The 22,093-nt window shown below is 41.7% G+C and overlaps 1 protein-coding gene across 9 annotated transcripts in view; it reads left to right on the top strand.

Annotated features, from left to right (window-relative positions):
• Window positions 1-22,093, top strand: part of DCLK2 (doublecortin like kinase 2) — a 161,981-nt gene that overhangs the window by 94,602 nt on the left and 45,286 nt on the right. For 6 of the 9 annotated variants that reach the window (XR_014016495.1, XM_081242378.1, XM_081242373.1 and 3 more), the window contains exons 4-6: window positions 3,313-3,414; window positions 4,297-4,347; window positions 7,997-8,091. Coding sequence is in view for 8 of the 9 variants with exons in the window: in XM_081242378.1 (XP_081098504.1) it covers window positions 3,313-3,414; window positions 4,297-4,347; window positions 7,997-8,091 (248 nt within the window). In the remaining variant the exon portion in view is untranslated. The remainder of the gene's footprint in view (window positions 1-3,312; window positions 3,415-4,296; window positions 4,348-7,996; window positions 8,092-22,093) is intronic. The other 3 variants (XM_081242375.1, XM_081242376.1, XM_081242380.1) reach the window with 1 other exon arrangement.

A 22,093-nucleotide genomic window follows, 5' to 3' on the forward strand; every position in this document is an offset into this window, starting at 1 on the left:
GAGGAGTTTTATAGCAATGGTTCAAGGGCTGGGTTGCTGGTAAGGATCAGGATGTTGCTGCAGGGTCTGCACTCCTTTAATCTGGTCTCACTAGTCTTCTGATGAATTTTTCTGGTTCCTTTAATCAGGCCTCAGGTGGTTTTCTCTGGAATGAAGATTGCTGACTTCTTCCATTTATTGAGGGTTTTCATTCTGTAAAGAGGTCAAAGATAGTGTTATGTGTATCCCTTGAGGGGGAACCAGGACCCTGCCCCAAGGCTGCACTGTTGTTCCTTGGCTGCTCCTCCCTTGTCTCCGCATCCCCTCCCTTCCCTGATTAGCAACTGTTTGAACCTGCCCTTTGGAACTCAGGGGAAGTCGTGGAAGCTGGAGTCTATTCCCTCCAAGAAATGGGGAACATATCTCTGGATATATGTATATGTATGGTTGATTCGCTTTGTTATAAAGCAGAAGCTAACACACCATTGTGAGGCAATTATACTCCAATAAAGGTGGAAAGAAGAAAGAAAGAAAAAAAGAAAGAAAGAAAGAGAAAGAAGGAAGGAAGAAAGGAAGGAAGTGGGAGGGGAGAGGGAGGGAGAGAGGGAAGGAAAGAAAGAAACGGGGAACACAGAAAGGCTTCTGTGCCCAGGAGCCCCACAGGGTCCTGGTAGGGTTCAGGAGGCAAAGATTTTTTTAACCATCAGTTCTTTAACTTGTGTTGCCATCTTGATGAGTCCCAGCTCTGTCCTTTTATACTGCTGACAACACCTTACATTAAAAATCAGTTCAAAATCCATAGAATTCAGCTAAGCTGGTCTTAGTCAAGGAACAAAACCCTCCGTTCATGAGCTGGGTGCAGGACTGGCTCACACTCCTACCCTGGGGGTAGTTCTGAAGTTCTGGTTATGGGCTTTCTAGATTTACCCATCCTGCTCATAAGGGAGGAGCAGTGCCTTTAGGAAGTTCTAACTAACCCACACACCACTCCTTCCAGCAGTGGAGTGCTTTCTAACATCCGTGCTGCTAATTAACTAAGCTGCTATTGCTGCGTCCCCCTCTGAGTAAGGTTCTGATTAGAGCCTTTCAGATGCTCACTCGGCCTCCCTGGTGTGTATTTTCCTGATTAGTGTACTTCCCTTGTTAATTTATTGCCCCTGGGGTATAGATTAAAACCAACCCACATTTTAATCTTTCTGCGTAAATTGAAGTATTTTAATGTGAATTACAGACATTATGTTATCTAATTGAATCCTTATAAGAAGCCTATGAAGCAGATTTATTTTCATCCCAGTTTCATAGGGGAAAAAACTGAGACTTAGACCTAACCAAGGTCCACCAGTTAGCAAAGTCAAATCCATGATTCATCCCAAATCTGCATGACTCCAAAAACCAGGTTCTTAATTGTTCAAATTAGAATTGATTATTTAAGCTGTTTAATTAGTTCTGGTCCTCTACATGCTAACTTATTTGGCAATTTATGGAAAGACCAAAGTTATTATTTAAAACTAGTTTCCTCATTTTTGATGCTTTGGGCAGATGGAAAATAAGACACTAAGGGGTTCATAAATTAGAGTCCTATACCCTTTCAAACTAAGGTTATCAGAGACTTGGAGAGAACTCTTTGTTGTAGCCTTTGCCTATCAATGCTACTGACCAAAATAATAATACTAAGTTGCACATATGTAGATTAGGCTGTGGGTATGTGTGAATCAAGTTAGGACATCAGGATTTCTGTATTTATTAAGAACTCCACCAAAAGACAACCCTCAGAATCCAAAAGACAACCCTCAGAATGGGAGAAAATATTTGCAAATGAAGCAACTGACAAAGGATTAATCTCCAAAATTTATAAGCAGCTCATGCAGCTCAATAACAAAAAAACAAACAACCCAATCCAAAAATGGGCAGAAGACCTAAATAGACATTTCTCCAAAGAAGATATACAGACTGCCAACAAACACATGAAAGGATGCTCAACATCATTAATCATTAGAGAAATGCAAATCAAAACTACAATGAGATATCATCTCACACCAGTCAGAATGGCCATCATCAAAAAAATCTAGAAACAATAAATGCTGGAGAGGGTGTGGAGAAAAGGGAACACTCTTACACTGCTGGTGGGAATGTGAATTGGTACAGCCACTATGGAGAACAGTATGGAGGTTCCTTAAAAAACTAAAAATAGAACTACCATATGACCCAGCAATCCCACTACTAGGCATATACCCTGAGAAAACCATAATTCAAAAAGGGTCATGTACCAAAATGTTCATTGCAGCTCTATTTACAATAGCCAAGACATGGAAGCAACCTAAGTGTCCATCATTGGATGAATGGATAAAGAAGATGTGGAGGGCTTCCCTGGTGGCGCAGTGGTTGAGAATCCGCCTGCCGATGCAGGGGACACGGGTTCGTGCCCCGGTCTGGGAAGATCCCACGTGCCGCGGAGCGGCTGGGCCTGTGAGCCATGGCCGCTGAGCCTGCGCGTCTGGAGCCTGTGCTCCGCAACGGGAGAGGCCACAACAGTGAGAGGCCCGCGTACCACAAAAAAAAAAAAAAAAAAAAGAAGATGTGGCACATATACACAATGGAATATTCCTCAGCCATAAAAAGAAACGAAATTGAGCTATTTGTAATGAGGTGGATGGACCTAGAGTCTGTCATACAGACTGAAGTAAGTCAGAAAGAGAAAGACAAATACCGTATGCTAACACATATATATGGAATTTACGAAAAAGTCATGAAGAACCTAGGGGTAAGACAGGAATAAAGACACAGACCTACTAGAGAATAGACTTGAGGATATGGGGAGGGGGAAGGGTAAGCTGTGACAAAGCGACAGAGAGGCATGGACATATGTACACTACCAAAGGTAAGGTAGATAGATAGTGGGAAGCAGCCGCATAGCACAGGGAGATCAGCTCTGTGCTTTGTGACCACCTAGAGGGGTGGGATAGGGAGGGTGGGAGGGAGGGAGACGCAAGAGGGAAGGGATATGGGAACATATGTATATGTATAACTGATTCACTTTGTTATAAAGCAGAAACTAACACACCATTGTAAAACAATTATACTCTAATAAAGATTTTTAAAAAAAGAACTCCATCTGGAACAATGAGATGAGTCGCAAGGTGTGAAGCCTAATTTAAGGTAACCTCAGGTGTGCTTTTGGGACAGTTGCTCTGTATATTAAAATTGTTTAGCATTAATAGAAAGGATGATCAGGTAATGGTTCTAGGCAGTAAACCACTGTCGCATGTGATCTGTGATCTTCCTTTGGTGAGAATTAAAACCAGATCCACTTAAAGCACTTTCCTTCCTTTCTAGAATGCCGTGTCTTGAAGTCATCTTATTCTCGCTCCTCAGCTGTTAAGTATTCTGGATCCAAGAGCCCTGGGCCTTCTCGACGCAGCAAATCACCAGCTTCAGGTAGTTAAAGGGAAAGGAAATGGATAGTCACAAAAGGAGCAAATCATTCTTCAGTTTTCTTTAATATGAATTCGTAGTCTTTCCCATCCTTGTACGCAGCCAGGTTCCAGAATGACATGATGTTTAAATCCAGAAGTTTAAGTCTGTTTCTCAAAGTTATAATAAGTGTCCTAACCCTTAGTGTTGTTCTGACACATTTTCTCAAGAGCAATCTTATCTAGATTCTTCTGGTATTTATGTAGAAGTGTTTCACATTTTGACCACTGTGTGCTGCATTTTTAATTTTGTGCTATAAGATTGTGGATATTTTCTTATCTTATTGGTTTAAAACATAAACATACACGCCTAACAGCAATGTATTTACTTGGTAAGTTTCCACAGGCTTTTCCATCATCGAGCAATTTAATAGGAGCAACGATTATTGTTAGAAAGTAGCGCTGCTTATTTCAGAGTCAGACTTACCTCTAAGTTTCTTTCAGATCTTGAGTCTATAGATTTGTCATAATTTTGACAGCTTTTGACATTTTTAAAGAATTAAAATATCCCCTAAATCTTTATATATTGATTCTGTAAGGCTCGCTCCTAGTAGTTATAATTTTGCTGATATCATTTCCCATTAAGGAAAGGATTGTGAAAAAACTGTGATTTTACATGGGGTAAATGTAGGACATGTGAAAGTAGTATTAATAAAAACTGTCTGAAGCATCAACCTTTTTATAAAATACCGAATTTGGGGGGTGTTCTACTTTTCTGCTGCTTCTTCAGCACCTTTCCCACTTTCTCTAGGTCGGGTGGTTTTGCCCTTCTTTTTGTGTACACGTTTAGACCTGCTGAATAACCACTCTCCTTACTGTCTCCTTTGTTTATACTGAATGTGTCCAGTAAAGAGGGGTGGCCACTACTCCAGGGCCTACTCTACGGCCAAATCCCCAGGTGAGCCATGATTATTATGGCTTTGTCGCTCTGCTGGGTTTTTGTTTTCGTCTTTTGCCATATTTCTGTTTCCTTTTGCTCCATTTCCATGAATGCATCTGGCTTTTACCAGTGGACATCTGTGCAGTTATCAAGCGCTTCACAATGCTTCCGCCTCCCTTACTTGTTAGAGAGCCAGTCATCCTCAGAAGGTTGCCAGGTGCCTGTCTGTGTGCAGTCACGGTACACAGTGATGGAGGAGACACAGCGCTTCACGGGGTGTGTCTTCTAGTTAATTTGGGAGAATAGCCCGTTATTGAAAAAGGCTAAGGGTTGTTGGTAATATGAAATTGGCCACAGAAGCAATTATACTCTCCTCTCCTTCCTCCCCACCCTGGGGTTAATAGGCGCAACATCCTCTCTCTAAAATATCAGCGATGTGAATATTTTTAACTGAATGCATTGCTCTGATGTTAAGCTTATTTCAAATCATATTGTGCTTTCTGTAAAGTATCTCACATGCAGGGAAAGCTAACGTAACATGAAATTTGCATAAATACACTTCACTAAGTTTACCGTGTGGTAAATTAGACTTTTGTCAGGTTCTTAGCTTTTGTTTTGGTGATAGGTTTACAGATGCTTATCATGTAAGTAATATAAATAAAAGTGGGGAGAGTGGTTCAAGGATCAGGTATTAAAATTAATCTAATTTTGTCTGCCTGAGGTCTAAAGAGGGAAATTAACATATTGAACTAAAAACATGTTTCATAGCCATACTTGTCTTGCAGACCAACTGCTTCATAATATAGTCTAATAAGTGTGTAAATCTTTTTAACTAGAATTTGGAATGCTTAGAAATTGATTTGAGAAAATCTTAGGATTCCAGTGCTCCAGATTTTCAACTGAGTCCATATTTGGGTTTGGGTTAATAAAGTCTATCTTAACTTACAAGTAAAAGTTGTGAGATGTAAATCGCGTTTCAGAGGGCAAATGGCTTCTTTATAAGAGATTAACTCAAAAGCATGTTCAGCACACCCTGCAGTTATAGAAAATGGAGAGAGAGTTTTGTATTATTAAATGCCACAGTACACAGAAGTATAACTCGATTTTACGGACTGCTTTAGGTGTAGTATGCCTGTTACCATTTAGAACATTCCATAGGACTCACTGGAATTTCAAACAGAGCAAGTAACTTTGTAAATGTCATATTATACTTTTTCACTCTTGGGACAAAAGTGCTCCCATCAGTGAAGTCTTCTGGCTGACAAAATTCCTCAACAAAACTCTAAATTTATCTAAATAGCTAAATGATATGTAATAAACACATAGAAATTAATCTGGGTGATACAAGCGGGTAAACAGTTACCACAATTTGCATCTTAAAAAGTCTCACTTCAGCTTTCTAGCTTGTGAATCTGTCGTAGTCCACCAGGATAAAAAATGTTCAGAGCAAACACACAAGAAAGCCCCCAGGTTTATTGCTTACCTTACAGTTGAGGGCAAGGGCGGGTAAGAGCCTTATTTGGAGAGAGAAAATCCAGGGTGCAGTGAAGGAGGGAGCACTGCGGAGACGCTGGGCGTTGCCCACCTTCCTGTTGGTAGCAGCAGTGTCGGGGGAGAGAGCACAGTGTGGCTCTGTCCCAGGCCCCACGTACCCTCCCAGAGACTGGAGAGATGTGCAGATAAATGGCATTAAGAACTTCTCACTAGACGACGATTTTTTAGAACCTTTCAAATGCTATCAGAAACTTAGAGGGCTATATATGGCTTAGTGTCTCTTTAGGATGGGAGTTATTTGAGGGTAACTATGGACACGTAGTTACTGATACCAGTTCAATCCCTGGCAGTGAATTTTGTTAAGAAATTATGTTTAGGCAGGAGGTGTGTTTTAAGGGAAATTGGTCTGCCACAGGGCTTACCATGTGCAGGAACCAATTTTTCTTCTTTCATCCCTTTTCTGTCACGGTTCCAAGGAAATCTTTGATATCAAAGTGGTTTCTGAATGTCAGTGAAAGGTAACAGCCCTTGGTGAGTAGGAACTGGTGACCTGAACAGGTTGCTGTGTGGAATGAAGGGGAAAAGGAGCCAAACTCAGTACCAGCTCACAGCAGGCTTACTAGTTCACTGCTCATGGTAATCTCTGTTTTACGTGAATTCCTACCACCAGTTCCCTTTAAGGAGAATTTTTAAAAGAAAGAGCATTAATTGAAGTGTAACTTTATTGAAAAATAATCAGGGCTGTTGAATCCTCTTAAAAGTTTCTAATTAATTGTATAGTTACTTGTGTTGTACTTGTGCTCTAAATACCCACATACATTTGTTAAGAAAATCTAGATAACTGATAATGATTTATGACTGAGTGGTTTTAAACTAGAAAAATTCAAGTTTGGTAATTTAAAAATAACTGGAAAATTTTTTCATCTTTGCTGAATTTTTACAAGGAGCAATACAATAAACATACATGACTGATTCATCTAATCACAAATACTTACAGATCCAGAATTTGGCCTCCGTTCAAGGACTGGTGCTTACTTTTTTGAGTCACCTATTCAGGACCTTTATCTCTGCATTTTGCTTTTTATATTTATTAGCATCATTTAAAATAACAGTTGTCTCCTCCCTTGTATTAAAAAGATTTTTTAAAAAGGAAATGGACTTTGCTTCTCTTTCCATAGAGACGAATGCCGGTTTTCATCTGCTTGGGGCAGAAGCATTGAAGATTAATGATAAAAGGGGTTAAAGCACTCCTTAGAAGAGGAATATATATATATATATATATATATATATATATATGAATACCAGATGTTAACTAATAGTTTTGTGAAATTACAGCAGAAGTGGATCCCATTGGTATAATTAGGAATAAGCCTGAGTTATACTGAGATGTGTGACTAGCATTGTATAGTACAAAATCTGCAAACTGACCCTCCCCTTGAAACAGCCGTGCCCATACTCTTCCCTACCAAGTCTCTAAACTGAGCTTTCAACGTAGGAAGTGTATGGAAGTTTGGAGGAGGGTGTTCAAAAAACCAACAAGACTTGCTAAATAATGGGGAAATTAAGTTGAGAAGACAAGAAAATGGAAGGAATTAGAAATAACTAGTCTAGATAATAAGAAATTGGCTTTCAAACAAATAAGTAGGTATTACAAGGAAAATGACCAGTAATTTTCTTTTTCCATTAAGGATATACTTAGAAAATGTGTTAGAATCATGGTGGAATTGATTTGGGAGAGCCACAAGAACGTCTTGGTTATTCAGGTTGGTGTATACTAAGACACTGGATATTGGAGTAGTTATAGGACAACCTTCAGAGTAGACCATTGCAAATATAACAGCCATGCATTTCTCTACCCTTGATGGCAGGCAGGGTATATGGACAAGTTGTTGCTCACATCTCTAACTCCATAACGTTTTATATATTTGTTTATGTCACTGTTGGAAAACTATTATTGAAAATAATTCTAGTTTCACTGCTTATTTGTCTGATACTTTGTCTGTAATGCAGTAAGACACATTATTTTTGCTTTTTGCTGATTTACCGTCTGCTTTGAGCTTTGAATGAATCGAAGCTCCACTGGAGCTATACTGGGCATATGCTTAGTGTTTTTACACAATCTGGTGGTTCTGGGTTTTAATGACCTCTGTCTCCTTTGTTGTCTCATGATCAGTTAATGGAACTCCCAGCAGCCAGCTTTCCACTCCTAAATCTACGAAATCCTCCAGTTCCTCTCCAACTAGCCCAGGAAGTTTCAGAGGATTAAAGGTATGAAATAGGATATGTGGCATATTTGTGTGATTTTGTTATTTTGAGGTGCATAGTTTAGTTACCTTGTTCAGGGGCTTGGGTGCAGTAACAAATCATAAAGGAAAGAGTTTAGGATTTGGAGCCAGGAAGACCTGGCTTTGAATCTTGTGTCCTTTTTCATCTTGTCATTTGGGCCAATTCACTTAACTCTTCTGAGCTAAAGTGTTCCCATCTCTTAAATGAGAATATAAAGTTGTGATTAGGGTTGAACATAATGTGGTTTTATATAAATAAATAGCAGTTTTCCTATTATTATCAAAATGATTTACAATGGCAAAGCCTTGGAGAACACCATGATTCTTTTTTAAAATGTCATTTAAAATCATGATTTTAATATCGTTAACATAATTTGACTGTGTGAAAGTCTAAAACAGAGTGAAATTCTAGCATAATACTTATATACACAAGCTAGTAACACAAAAATATGTTAATTTTGGTGAAGAACTTAGGAATAAATCTTAAGTTTTGACTGTGGTGTCCTCCTAAAAATATAAACAGTAACTTAACATGATTAAGCAGTTGGTTTAATATGCATTTTATCTAATAGAGAAGGAGGAGAAGGAATGATGAGCAAAACCAAATTTGCAGGATTTCCACAAGTTTAATTTGATTTAGTAGCCCTCAATAATTTAAGTTTATAAGAGGAAATTTGCCCGGTAAAATAGCAGTACATGATTTTTCTTAAAGATTGAAAGTGTCCTTTTGTAGAAACAATCAAATTGTCTGTATGGTAATGTACTTTAGGAAGATGGAAGTGTACACAGTGCCGTGATGTACATGCGTATTAACTTTCATTCTCTTGGAGTGTTTAACATCGGATGCACCTTTGTTAGGAATACATTCTTGAAAGTTGGTTGCCCCAACACTTCAGATATCGTCCGAGTGGTTTTCTTTACTTTAAGGATGCTGAAAAACATTTTTCACTGATAAAGTGAAAGGTAAAAGCCCCAGAACGCCTGGTGAATGTAGGGTGGGAACCTGCTGGGCTGGCAGGGCGGTGGGCCTGCGGGTCCTCACTGCCTGCAGGGCTCTGTTCTCCACCTGACACTCAGGTGTGCTTGTCCTGTCCTGAGAATATTGTATCTACCTCAGAGTGAACTGCATGGTTCTTGTCTGAGTGCCTGACTTCAAAAAGAGAAGTTTCTTCTGGAAAAGGACAGATCAGATTGTCTGTTTTTGTGCCTGCTTGCTTATGTATGTTGGCAGAATTTGGACTGAGACGAATAGTCAGTTTGGGATTGGGAACACATAAGCTCTCAGTAACCTCTACGTACTGGAAGTTCCTTATATTTATCAAAAGAACTGGCCATTTTCTAAAGTGCTAAATTGGCTTAGGTCAGTGTATAATATGATTTCAGTGGAATTTTTTTTAAGATTTATGTATTATTATTTTTATTTATTTTTGGCTGTGTTGGGTCTTAGTTGTGGCACGCGGGGTGCACGGGCTTCTCTTTTCTAGTTGTGGCACACAGGCTCCGGGGTGCATGGGCTGTGTAGTTGTGACACATGGGCTTAGTTGCTCCGTGGCATGTGGGATCTTAGTTCCCTGACCAGGGATCAAACCCACGTCCCCTGCGTTGTAAGGTGGATTCTTTACCACTGGACCATGAGGGAAGTCCCTCAGTGGAATTCTTAAATGTCAACCCCAAAAGAAAAGTTATATCCATTAAAAATCACTCATGTAGTTATTTTCAGCTTTTCTTTCCCAACTTATTTTCTCCAGAATAGATTGGAGATGCTCTCTTTTTAATCCGGTAACTTTCAAGAGAACTAGAGTAAGGATCAAGTTGATTCACCTCTTTTCCAGTTCCAGTTCTTTCATCCTTTGTTAAAACTAAAGCAGGGGGCTTCCCTGGTGGCGCAGTGGTTGAGAGTCCGCCTGCCGATGCAGGGGACATGGGTTCGTGCCCCGGTCTGGGAAGATCCCACATGCCGCGGAGCGGCTGGGCCCGTGAGCCATGGCCGCTGAGCCTGCGTGTCCGGAGCCTGTGCTCCGCAACTGGAGAGGCCACAGTGGTGAGAGGCCCATGTACCGCAAAAAAAAAAAAAAAAAAAAAAAAAAAAAACCCAAAAAACTAAAGCAAGTTGTTCCGAGTGCTGGTAATTGTCAACCTAGGGCAAACCTAACCTAAGCTTTGCAGTGATCCACCTGCAAAGGTCACTTGTATTTCTCCCTCAGGCTGTTGCTGTAGGCAGGGCTGCTCTGATCCTTGACCTAGGACTGCGTGTGGCCATCCCAGAAGGTACCTTACCCAGGGTCTTGGTCATTTCCCCTTTTTTTTGTTATCCATTGGTAACCTGGTCTCCCATCTTTCTTCCCAGTCCATCTTCAGCTCTCAACCCAAGATTGTCCTTTTTTGTTGTTGCCACTGGGTCAATTGGTGCTGCTTAATGCTCTGAGTACAGACCCATTCCTTCATGTATGCGCACAGACTTGCAGGAGATCACCCACAGATGCGGAAGTCTGGAGTGAAGAGGCATGGGATTTTTAAAACATGCTAATAAGTTGTATTATTGCAGAGACATTAGATAAAATTGTTCTCACTACACTAGGTGTATCTTAATTATTAGAGTAACCCCAGCATTTAGCACACACAGTTCCATGGCACATGGTAAGTGCTCAAGGATCACTTATTGATGCAGAAGTAAATGAAGAAGTTTAGGGAAATGCTGATTCCTGGTCAAGAGTGAAGATCAGATTACCAGTAAGATAAAGAGTGGTGGTTCTTCCATGACCTCCCACCCCGTCCTTTCTCCTCTGCCACACCTGGGGCTTGGCTAACAGCTGTGAGACCTCCTCTTGAGTTTTCTTTTGATCATCTGTAAAATAAGGATGTTTGACCTTAGATAACTTCTAGAGTGCTAAGTTAGAGTTCTTTTAAGTTGCCCCAAAATCTGTCTAGGAAGCTGGGGAGTCTATTTCTCTTCCACTCAGTTTAAAGCTGATGCAGAATCACTGAATCTTACATTAAATATTCTCAGCTAAACAAGTCTCTGCCACACCCATCAGCTGTTTGGACTCAAAGCTAAATACCTCTAACCCCTGCCTGTTCCCAGGGGTCATACTTTGTGGACATTTCATCTCATCACAGTTCCCCACAGGCCATGGTGTGTATTGTCCTTGGAATGAAAACCTGCCTTTGAAATACTGCAGCTTAGTTTTCCTCTTCACTGTACAAAATACCGTAATTTCGATGTCATTGTAGAGCTCTAGTCAGCATCTGTCCACGTTTGCCTTATTTTCTCTATTCAGTGACATTACAAATGGAGAATTACAGATAATTACCATGTGTTAGTACTATGCTTTTTCCTTCCCTTCATTTAAAATAGCTTATTAAGATCAATTAAGAGGAGATGTCTGACAATGGAGAGCTGTTTTTCATGGGCAGGAACTCTTTACCACTATTTATCCTACTTAGATGCTTTCATGGCTTTGGGGATAGTCTTTTCCCAGAGAATCAGGGAACTGACAAAAGCGAGCAAACCAAGGCAGGACAACGTATGCAGGAGTTAGCACTCACATCACTCTGTATCCCAGGACACAGTTTTTGGCAGATAGCTTTTTTTTCTCTACTATCTGGGTTTTACTTACTAGGGAATTAAGCAAAATTAAGTCAAAGGTAAGCAGAATTTGATATCCTGTCAGTTTTTCCCCCCTTTGTGCCAGTTTCTGGGAACCATTTTGTGTTTGGGTGGAGACACTGAAAGAACTGAAAATGGAAACAGCGACATTGTGATGTTTAATCTCTGACCCAGAGCGCCGTTTTTGTTTGCTCCTTGAAGAAGACAGGAATTCAGAAGCAGTTCCCCCTCCTCCACAAAAAGCCCTCATTGTTTTCTCGATAGTACTCTTGTGAAGAAGACAACTGTGCTCCATTCATACCTGTTCATAGAAGGTCAAGCTCTCTAAGGGGCTGGACCAAAGGCAGGAGAAGAAGCAAAGCTTTCCTCAAATTGGGAATGTTTTTTGCAAGGTGGGGTGTTAAGAAATAGTGTGGCAGGGCAGAAATAGAGACACAGATGTAGTGAACAAACGTATGGACGCCAAGGGGGGAAAGCAGAGGCGGGTGGGGTGTGTGTGTGATGAATTGGGAGATTGGGACTGACATGTATACACTGATGGGTATAAAATGGATGACTAATAAGAACCTGCTGTATAAAAAAGTAAATAAAAGAAAATTAAAAAAAAAGGAAATAGTGTGGCGACCAAGTAATTAAGGTTCTTTAAACCTAAAACCAAAAGATGTTAGGACAACTGAGAGTTAGTTGTCCCTCAATTATAGCTCTTTGGTTTTGCTAGACAGTTACCTAAAACCATAGAATGTGGAAACTGGAAGTGGCCTCAGATCTTTTAGTTTGTCTTCATTGTATAGATGGAGAATCTGAGGTGCACTCAAATCTCTCCCTCTGTTACAGTTTCTCATCTTGGACTTTCTTTTATTATTATTTTAATTTTTTTTTTTTTTTTTGCTTTAAAACGAGTGTGATGCCATATCAAGTCAATGTTATTCTCTCACCGTGTACTCTGTAAGAGGTGGGTGTGGGTGTGTATTTGGCCAGCATTTGAGTATATGCTAAAGTAGTATGATCAGTATTCACAGCAGCTTTTTAGGAAATATGAAAAAAGCATTGTACTGGTCATGATGGTGACATGGTATAGTCAGCTGCCTTTTAAGAGGTCCTATCTGTTCACTGTTAAGTGATTTTTAAAAATAATAACCTGTTTTCCTGACTAGCTTAAAGATGGATTTCAGATGGTTTTGGATGCAGTTAGGTTATGCTATTTGGACGATAAACTCACCTTGACCTAAAAAAAAAGAATTTGAGGTGCAGAGATGTGAAGTGAGTGGCTCTAGGTCCCAGTGGCCAGTTGGGATCTCTGACCCTTTCACAGTCTCCGTCTCTAACTTTTGACCTTCCCCCATCCCTAGTGGGCCTGCTTCAGTGACCCCAACACAGGCACCCCTTGGAAAAGCTGTGCTGTGTAGGCCTTTTAGGAGGGTGAGTGCCTGGCTTTAGATACGCACAAATGCTCTGCATAAAAACAGGTTGTGAGGGGCTTCCCTGGTGGCTCAGTGGTTGAGAGTCCGCCTGCCGATGCAGGGGACGCGGGTTCATGCCCCGGTCCAGGAGGATCCCACGTGCCACAGAGCAGCTGGGCCCATGAGCCATGGCTGCTGAGCCTGCGCATCTGGAGCCTGTGCTCTGCAACGGGAGAGGCCACAGCAGTAAGAGGCCCGCGTACCGCAAAAAAAGCAAAAAAACAAAACGGGTTGTGAGACTGGGAAAGGAATAAGGAGAAGAGGGGAGGGTTGGGAAAAGGGAGAGGTGATCCTGGGGTAGGGGAGGGGGGAAAGGCCAGAGGAAGGGTGAGGAAGACAGAGAAGAACTCCTGTTGGCAGCTCTTCCTGGGAGGCTTGGTGTAAGAGATTGTTCATCGTATCTAATGGGGATTCTTTTCAAGTGAAATTGTTATACTGTGTGACCAGCAGTTTTACTTTAGTGGGTCAGCTTTAGTAAAATGACAGAGTTCACAATGGGTTAGGGTTATTGGGTTTGTTTGTTTGTTTGGGTTTTTTTGGAAGCCAGCAATGGAGCTAAGTATGGTCAAGACTGGCACAGGTTGGAAACAGACTGTGTAGTCCTGCCCCAGCAGGTGCATGGGTACCTCGACCTGGGATAATGTTCCATAGTGGGCCTGTGATGGAGGCCACCTTGTGAGCACACTGGCATGACTGGGATTTGCAAGCAGAGTGCACGCTCATAACTGCTACTAGCCCCCAAAGACACAGTGAGAAAGCAGGGCAAGTCTGTTATACAGAATACTGGAACTACATAGTCAGACCAAAAATTACTAAAATGAGTTGCTAGGGCTACCCACTGGGCTTCTTCCCTAGAACCTAGTGCCTAGGTATGAGAAGTTGGCTTTGCTTTTGTACAAGTTTTAGGAATCCGGCTATTCTAAAAGACAGGACCACTCATGGTGATAGTCATGTGGGCAGGAGGTGTTTTTGCAGCTGTTTCCACCACTGTGGACCAGGCTACCCACCAAGCCAGGCAGACGGGGAGCCAAAGGCCTTGAGGTAAGGCCAGCTCATGCCAGGTTGTACTAGGCCTGTGTCAGGAAGAACTCTTGTTTATTTTCCTTTTATTCTCCTTACTTATTAAAATTTTCTGTGAATGTTCCAATCTGTCCCAGTTAAGATAAGGAACCCATTTAGACCAGAGGATGAAGGCAGAGATGGCACCCGCTAGTGTGCAGTTACATAGAAAGAGAGGCTCAGAGAAGGGAGAAGCCCAGAGGCCCCTGCTCTGAGATGGACACAAGATGGTGCAGTGATTCAGGGTGTGAGCTCGGAAACCGGAGTGTCTGGGTTTCATCTTGGCTACTCACTAGCTGTGTGGCCTTGGGCAACTCACATCACCGTTATCTGTAAAAAAGGGGATTCCTAGGACCTACTGCACAGGGTTGAGATCAACTGATTAAATATAAAGAAAGGACTTAGAATAGCTTTGTTACTCTATTATTCTATTGTTAGTCTTTTATATTCTATTTGTATTACAGTAAGCATTGGGATTTCCAGGTTCAGTTTTCACATGAGGGAAGTTTCACTTAGAAAAAAAAAATGATATGCAGTAGTGTAGGAGAAGGAAAGAGAAAGTGAGAGAAGTCAGACTCCAGATATTATTACCTTCTCTGCTTTTCTGATATGACTTTCCCTCCGAGCTCTACCCTTCGTCTTTGTTTTCCTGCCCTCTCTACATGTTCCAACCCTATTAGTAATCTACAGGTAATTCTGTTAGTAACAAGCTATCCCCAAATTTAGCAGCTTAAAACAACAATAAAAAATTATTTTCTTGGGCTTCCCTGGTGGCGCAGTGGTTGAGAGTCCGCCTGCCAATGCAGGGGACACGGGTTCGTGCCCCAGTCCGGGAAGATCCCACATGCTGCGGAGCGGCTGGGCCCGTGAGCCATGGCCACTGAGCCTGCACGTCCGGAGCCTGTGCTCTGCAACAGGAGAGGCCACAACAGTAAGATGCCCGCGTACCGCGAAAAAAAAAAAAAAAAAAAAAAAATTTTCTCCCACAGTTCTTGTGGGTCAGGAATTCAGGAGCAGCTTAAGATCTTTGAAGAGGTTGTAGTCAATATGTATACCAGGGCTTCAGTCGCCGGCAGCTTGACTGGGAACGGATGATCCCCTCCCAAGGTGACTCACTCACTTGGTGGCAAGTTGTGCCGGCTCTTGGCAGGAGGCCTCATCTCCTCACCATGTGGACCCCTCCCTAAATTGGCTTCAGGATCCTCAGAATGTGGCGACTGCATTTCCCCAGAGTGAGTGGTCTGATAGAGAGTGCCATGCAGACGTTCCCCTTTCTACGACCTAGCCTCGCAGGTCAGACACCATCATTTCCATCATGGCTCCGTAGTCACAGATGTCAGCCCAGTTAAGCGTGGGAAGAGACTGCACGAGGGCATGCACGTCAGGAGACGAGGCTCACGGGGACCATCTTGAAGGCTGTGGCTCCCACTCCCCTTCTCTGCTTTCCTCTCACCCAGACTTTCTTTCCTAGGCTGCGTCTGCTCCCTCAGTAGCTTTCTGTCCACTCTCCCTTTTGAGCACCACAGAAGTCTCTCTCCCCATCCATTTCATTGCTTTGTTCTCCTTCCAGTCCTTTTGTTCTCCAGACCGATCACTCCCTGTGCATTCTTTTCTCTCCCCTGCAAATCCTAGAATCCTACCACCGCTGTTGTTTTCTTCTCTTAATCCCCCATCTTCCTGATCCTCCATTTTCTCCTTGACCTCAGCCTGTGGTCTCCTGTTTCCTCTGCCCAGGTCCCTCTGAGTCCCTTCGATCTAGCTGATAACCTTCCCTTCTGGAATATTTACTGTGAGTAAATCACAGCATTTTCTTTGGGACAGATAGGCAATAAAGGGTACTAAATGTGTCATCAGCTGCCAGATGGATGAAGAAAGCATTTCCATGAAATTTAATTCATCATCCATGTCCCAGTTTAAGACTTTCAAGGCTGTAGTAACTCAAGGCTTCAGAGTCAGGGGCACATCTGTGGACACTGGGGGATGTCTCATGTTTTGATGCTGAAGTGTATGCCCAGGGGCTGTCTACTGTGAGCATTCTTGTTCGTTGAAAGAAGAAAGAAAAAAGTACATTTGGAACATTATCCAACATCTTGAGAGTATAAACTGTCTGATGTGCTGATATTTTGTCTGATGAATGTCTCCTGGGTCTGCTGGTGGTGAAAGATTTTCCAGATTTGTGAAGTGTGATGAAAGGGCTGGTAGTATCTCATACTGATTGGCAGAGCTAAAATGTAACTCTTTGACCTTCTGAACTCAAAACTTCTTTTCGAAGCTGTGAAATGTAAATCCACGGTAGCGTCTGACCTTCAACATTTTCGCTTTTCCCTGGAGCTTTGGCTTTTCTTTGGTATTTAAAACTAGTTAATGGTCTTCCGTAGGAAGAGACTGATGACTTATATACCTCCTTTATTACCTCAGAAATGTTGGGTGGTGACTTCATCTCTGAACATAATTGATTTTGTTGACAGAAACAAAAGCAAAAGAGGTACCAAGCAGTTTTGGAGACTTCAGTGCCCTAAAAAAGAAATCATCACAATGACTCCCAGATTCTGTCTGAGGACAGTGATTTGTACATTGTAGTTGTTAAGTAAAAAAAAAAAGCATTTGGTGGGTAAATGGCTCACCTGGGTGGAAGCCCTTTTTTATGGGGGTGGAGGGAGAGTTTGCCAAGCAAATCAGTGTATAAGTTGGATCAACTGTAAAAACTTTATTTGAATATAAGCAGCATATGTGTTTATCATAAATGCCCCCTTATTCGTTAAAGTGGGTAATTAAACCTTCTTCTCGGTCACGCATTAGAAAATTGGATGGCGATAATACTTAGAGGTTGTGGTAGTGAACTGGCCTGTGCCAGTGACAGACAGTGATAGCCTCCATTGTTGGCACTGAAGAGACAGGCACCACCTCCCCCACCATGCAGGCATCCTAGAAATTGGTGGTACCTCACACTGAAATCATGTAGACATGTTTAGCAGGTAGGTGTGGCCATACCACCTATTGCCGAAAAATCTAGTAATCCAATAAGCAAAATCCAATGCTTGAAAGGCTCACTCATAGGGATGTGATGAGATTCTTTGCTGGTTTTGGCAGGCCATGTAGTCAACTGAGGTGGCAGCGATACTCAGAGGAACAGAAAGCCAAAGTCAGCAGGTTCCATACAGCTCCTTTTGTAACTGGGTCCCAGCTCGAACTGCTCACCACATGACAGGCTAATAAATTGAGAGAGGAGTTGTTGAGGCAAGGAACAGAGACTTTATTCGGAAAGCCAGCAGACCGAGAAGATGGAGGACTAGTGTCCCAAAGAACCATCTTACCTGAGTTAGAATTCAGGCTTCTTTTATACTAAAAGGGGAGGGGCTGTGGCTGGTTGTGACAAACTTCTTGGTGCCAGAATCCTTTGTTCTTGCAGCTGTCCATGTAGGTCAGGTCACAATGTTCCTGTCAACCTCCAGCAAGACAAATGTTATTCTCTGTTCTGTAACTTTTTATCTCTATATGAATGGGAAAATGTTATATCTTTAAAGGTCAGAGCCTTGAGAATGGGCTGTCCTGTATATTTCAGGCTAGAAGCAGCATTCTTTTAGTTATTGACTTGTAGCAAAAGCAATAGAATATAAAGATTAAAGTAAAAGAAACATCCAGTATGGAGTCAGGTTTGTTCTTCCCTATTAAACTTTCGTGGACTTGAGCTGGCTACCGTCTCAAACCATGTACATGCACAGACAGTGGGTCCTGTTTACTGCTGTTCACCACTGTGAACCAGTCACAAGTCTCAAGCACCACTGATTTTACCAAATGAAACCAAGTGTAAGGTATGGCTACAGATAGGAATACTTTGTATGTTACTAACCCTTAGGTGCTGATTCAGATTAATGGTTCTCATGTCTCATTACTAATACTGAAGTATTCCAAAGTAAATTATCACAAATCCAATATTAAAGCGATAAAGCTTCGGTTTTTAAATGGATGCCTAATTTATACTGGTTTTCCTTCTAATTAATGGAACTGATATTTCTGATATTTTTTACAAAACACCAAAAAAATGATAATGAGGCAAATCTATTTACAAGTAATATCTAGAATACTGATTTTTAAAAAAATCTTCAGTACAGTTCAGAGGTCATCTTTTTAAAGAACAATTTTTCTTAAGATTGCTTTATGTGAGGAAAGGCTGTGTATTTATTTATTGACTTGTATATTATTTGATTAAATTATAAGAATGTGATTATAGTTATGTACTCTGAAAGCATGTTCTAAATATATCCCAGTGAATATTTTGATCAGTGAGTCTGGTATAGGGTACAAGACTTCTTGAGGAGGTCATAGTGTGAGACTAGCCGAATAGCCTGGGCTCTGCAGTCAGACCCGGGTTTAAATTCTGAATCCACATTTGCTGTGGCATTTGGGCAAGTTATATAACCTCTCTGAGCTTTGGTTTCTTCACAGATCGATGGAGATGATGATAATACCTAATTCATAAGATATAAAAGTACTCATTTTAAGACTTGGCACAAAGTAGGCATTCAGTAAACTGTAATGAGTTGCTTCTTTCCTTTTCTTACAAAGAGAACATTGTTCTTGGGCTATTGATGACTCACAATGGCTAGGTTACTGGATGAGTGACAGAGAGAACTTAAATTAAGATAGCTGGACGATTAATTACAATTACTGCCAGAAACTTCCTCCACAGAGATTCTCAACCTTAGCTACACATTAGACCTTCTGTGGAGCTTAAAAAAATATTGATGCCTGGGCCCTACGTGCAAGAATTCTTTAATCTGCGGTACAGCCTGGCAATAGAATTTTTTAAATCTTCCCTGGTAATTCTAATGTACAGCCAAGGACAGAGAACCACTGCTTTATAACAACCATACCCTGGGGTTTATTCTGTTCTAAGCATTTAAAAGTGTAAGAATTATATTGGAGGAAAATCTTTCCTAAGAAAGTTCTTGTAGACCAGGAATTTATTTGCCTGTGGTCACATTTGGCCCAGCGCCTGTTTTTCTCAATAAAGTTTTATTGGAATACAGCCATGCTCATTTGTTTCCATTTGGTCTATGGCTGTTTTCATGCTATAACAGCAGAGTTGAGTAGTTGTGACAAAGACCATATGACCCACAAAGGCTAAAATTACTCTCTGGCCCTTTACAGAAAATGTTTCTGACCCCTGCAGTAGGCCACTTAAAAATTGAATCATAGTGCTGTTTTCCAGGATGCATTCGAGAAAGTCAACTCACTACACAAGTATTATATGCTAGATTCTGTTCAGATGCTTCCTTTTATGAAAAACCAAAATGAAGTTTGGACCATTAAGTAGTTCTATTAAGTAGCATTAAGAGAACTATTTTTGCTACTTTTTTTTGAGAACTGCCTATTTCTGAACAAAACTTCAATGTTAGTATAGCACTTAACATTCTCTTTAAATTCTAAGTTTTGTAGAAATAGTAAGAAATTTAATGTAGGACACTTTGACTTAACTTCCCTACTAAACATGTGGAAAGCTGGCATGTTAATGATTATCAAATGTACTTACTCAGCCCTGAATGCCCTTTTAAATGAAGCTAGTTGAGAGTACTTTTTCTGCTTTTTTTCCAAGTCTTTTTTAAAAAGTTCTTAGCAGAAGTGGATCCTTGTGCATTTCTTTCCTTGCATACTCCTAAAAGTGGAGCTGCTGCTGCCAGAGAGTAGGTAGGTGGTGGCGCAGTGGAGCAGGTCCCAGAGAATGTGCTCGGCAAGGTCTTCAGTCTCTTTAATCACTTTCCTTCCTTCACTCACCAGGAAGTGTGTCCCCTCTGCTTCCCAGCCCTAAACATCGTGACACCTTTTTGAACCAGTTAGTAGTTATGGAAGATATCTTGACAGATCCCAGTTGCTGCCATCCGTTTATGCTTTACTGAGGAGCAGCTCACCCCAATGCAGCATCTAGGCACAGTCTTCGTGCTCTCTCAGCGTCCTGGTTGCTGATGGAAGCATGAAAGCTCATTAGCATTTTAAGAGATTAAAAAAAAATGTTTAGTTGGACAATAGAAATGGGACAGGTTTTAATCAGGAATGCCATATTTTAATCTCTCCTTGCTTCAATAAGAGAATAGTTCTCTTACAAGGGACAGGGAAATCCATAAATTCTTCCTGGAAATGGTGGAAATTTTGTAGTCATAGCTTTTGCCCTAGTGTTTTCCTTCCTCTTTTGTCTGCATGTCTCTCAGGGCACCGGGAGTGCTTTGCTTTATATGTAACAATAGACGCTTCACGTTTGCCAGGGATCTGCCCAGAGATCTTGGTGAATACCCAGCTTTTCTTGGATTCTCAGAGCACCAGGCTTCATTGCCAGGAGGTCACGTGAGCTTAATTGCTAGCGGCGTGATTCCAGCACGCCAAGTGCAGATGCGTGCTGTAGCGAAGTGGTTCCCTCACATGGATCCTCACGGGCGTTTGTAACCATCAGAAGGAACCTTCAAATGGTTAGGTGAGGTTTCTGGGAAGGGTTTTAAGGGTGCACACATGCCTCTTCCTGAGACTGCAAGCTTCCGGCAGTAATGACCTTGGTCCTACATCTTTGCATCCTTTGCAGCCAGCACAGGTTGTAGCTGAGGGAGGAAAGGAAAACTGTCCGTGGGTCTAATCACGTCCTGTCTGTTGAGCTGTGATATAATAAGATGATTCCCTCATTTCTTTATGTTTTCATTTTCTTCATGAAAGCTTTATTTTCAAATAAAGGAACATATTGGGACAGGTAATCAGTTATGTCACTTCTGTTAACTCTCTAGTTTTTAAATGCTTGAGGTTTAGCACTTTGAAAAAAAATCATTCTGTTTGAGAGTCTTGAAAAATAATCTTCTTGCCATCATGGCTTGCTAAGAAAGCTGCATTTCCTGGTGATCTAGTGAAACTTCTGTCAGGTACACATGAATGTAGCCTCTCACATGGGCCTGTGCCCTCTCGCTGCCCATGAGGCAACCTCCGAGGCGGGGCTTCAGCCCAGTTGCTGGAGGACCAGCTTCCACCACCTGTTCTGGCTCCTTGCCACCTCTGAATCCCAACACGAACCAGGTTTGTAATTGCTGGACTGTACAGGGAATCAGGATAGGTGGGAATGGGGGTTTAATCAAAAGAAACATTGAGAAAGTTACAGGCGTTGACAGGAGCTCAGTAAACACTCCAGAGAGTCATGCATCCATATGAAAATGTACAAAGAGGTAAAAATGCCTGCATTTTAGCTCCTTCCAAGACTTCCTTCTTAGCCCTTGAGTCAGAACTTATCAGCTTGCGATGAACTAACTTACTCAAATTAGCAAGAAAGAGACCTGTGAGAAGAATGTTACCTGCTTCCAGGAGAGCTGAGCAAGCAGGCCTCGGGGAAGGCAGGTCTTCGCACCTCAGCAGTGGGCATGGGATCTGCACGCTGCACACTCCCTCTGGCTCTGAGTGTTGGGAAGGGAGATGGTTCCTTCAGTGCCCAGGCTGGACCCAGCCAGCTGTGTCCTGAGGGCATGAGGCTGCCCCGTTCTGGGCTGTGAGATATAGACGTTCAGGTAAGCCAGCCACTGTCCACTGCTGCTCCCAGACATTGACAGTCCACCTCCCCCATCCCTGTAACCTAAAGGCAAGCCGTGATCAAAGGGGATCTTTCCAGTTATCTTTTGAGATCTAAAACTTTCCCCAAAATGGCATTCTTCTTATCTTTATTCCATTAAGAATGTGGCTGATATGAGTTTAATTTGGATCTCTTATTCCCATGACTGACAGTTTTCAATCTAGGAAGAGTTGGATTAGAAGTGGAACAGACTTCGAATGAATTATTTAGCAAACGATCTCTTATAGCCATTGTACATTCAATAATTCAAAAGCATTTCTCAGAC

The sequence above is a fragment of the Mesoplodon bidens genome (assembly GCF_964165515.1).
Source record: "Mesoplodon bidens genome assembly, chromosome: 1".
NCBI lineage: Eukaryota > Metazoa > Chordata > Mammalia > Artiodactyla > Ziphiidae > Mesoplodon > Mesoplodon bidens.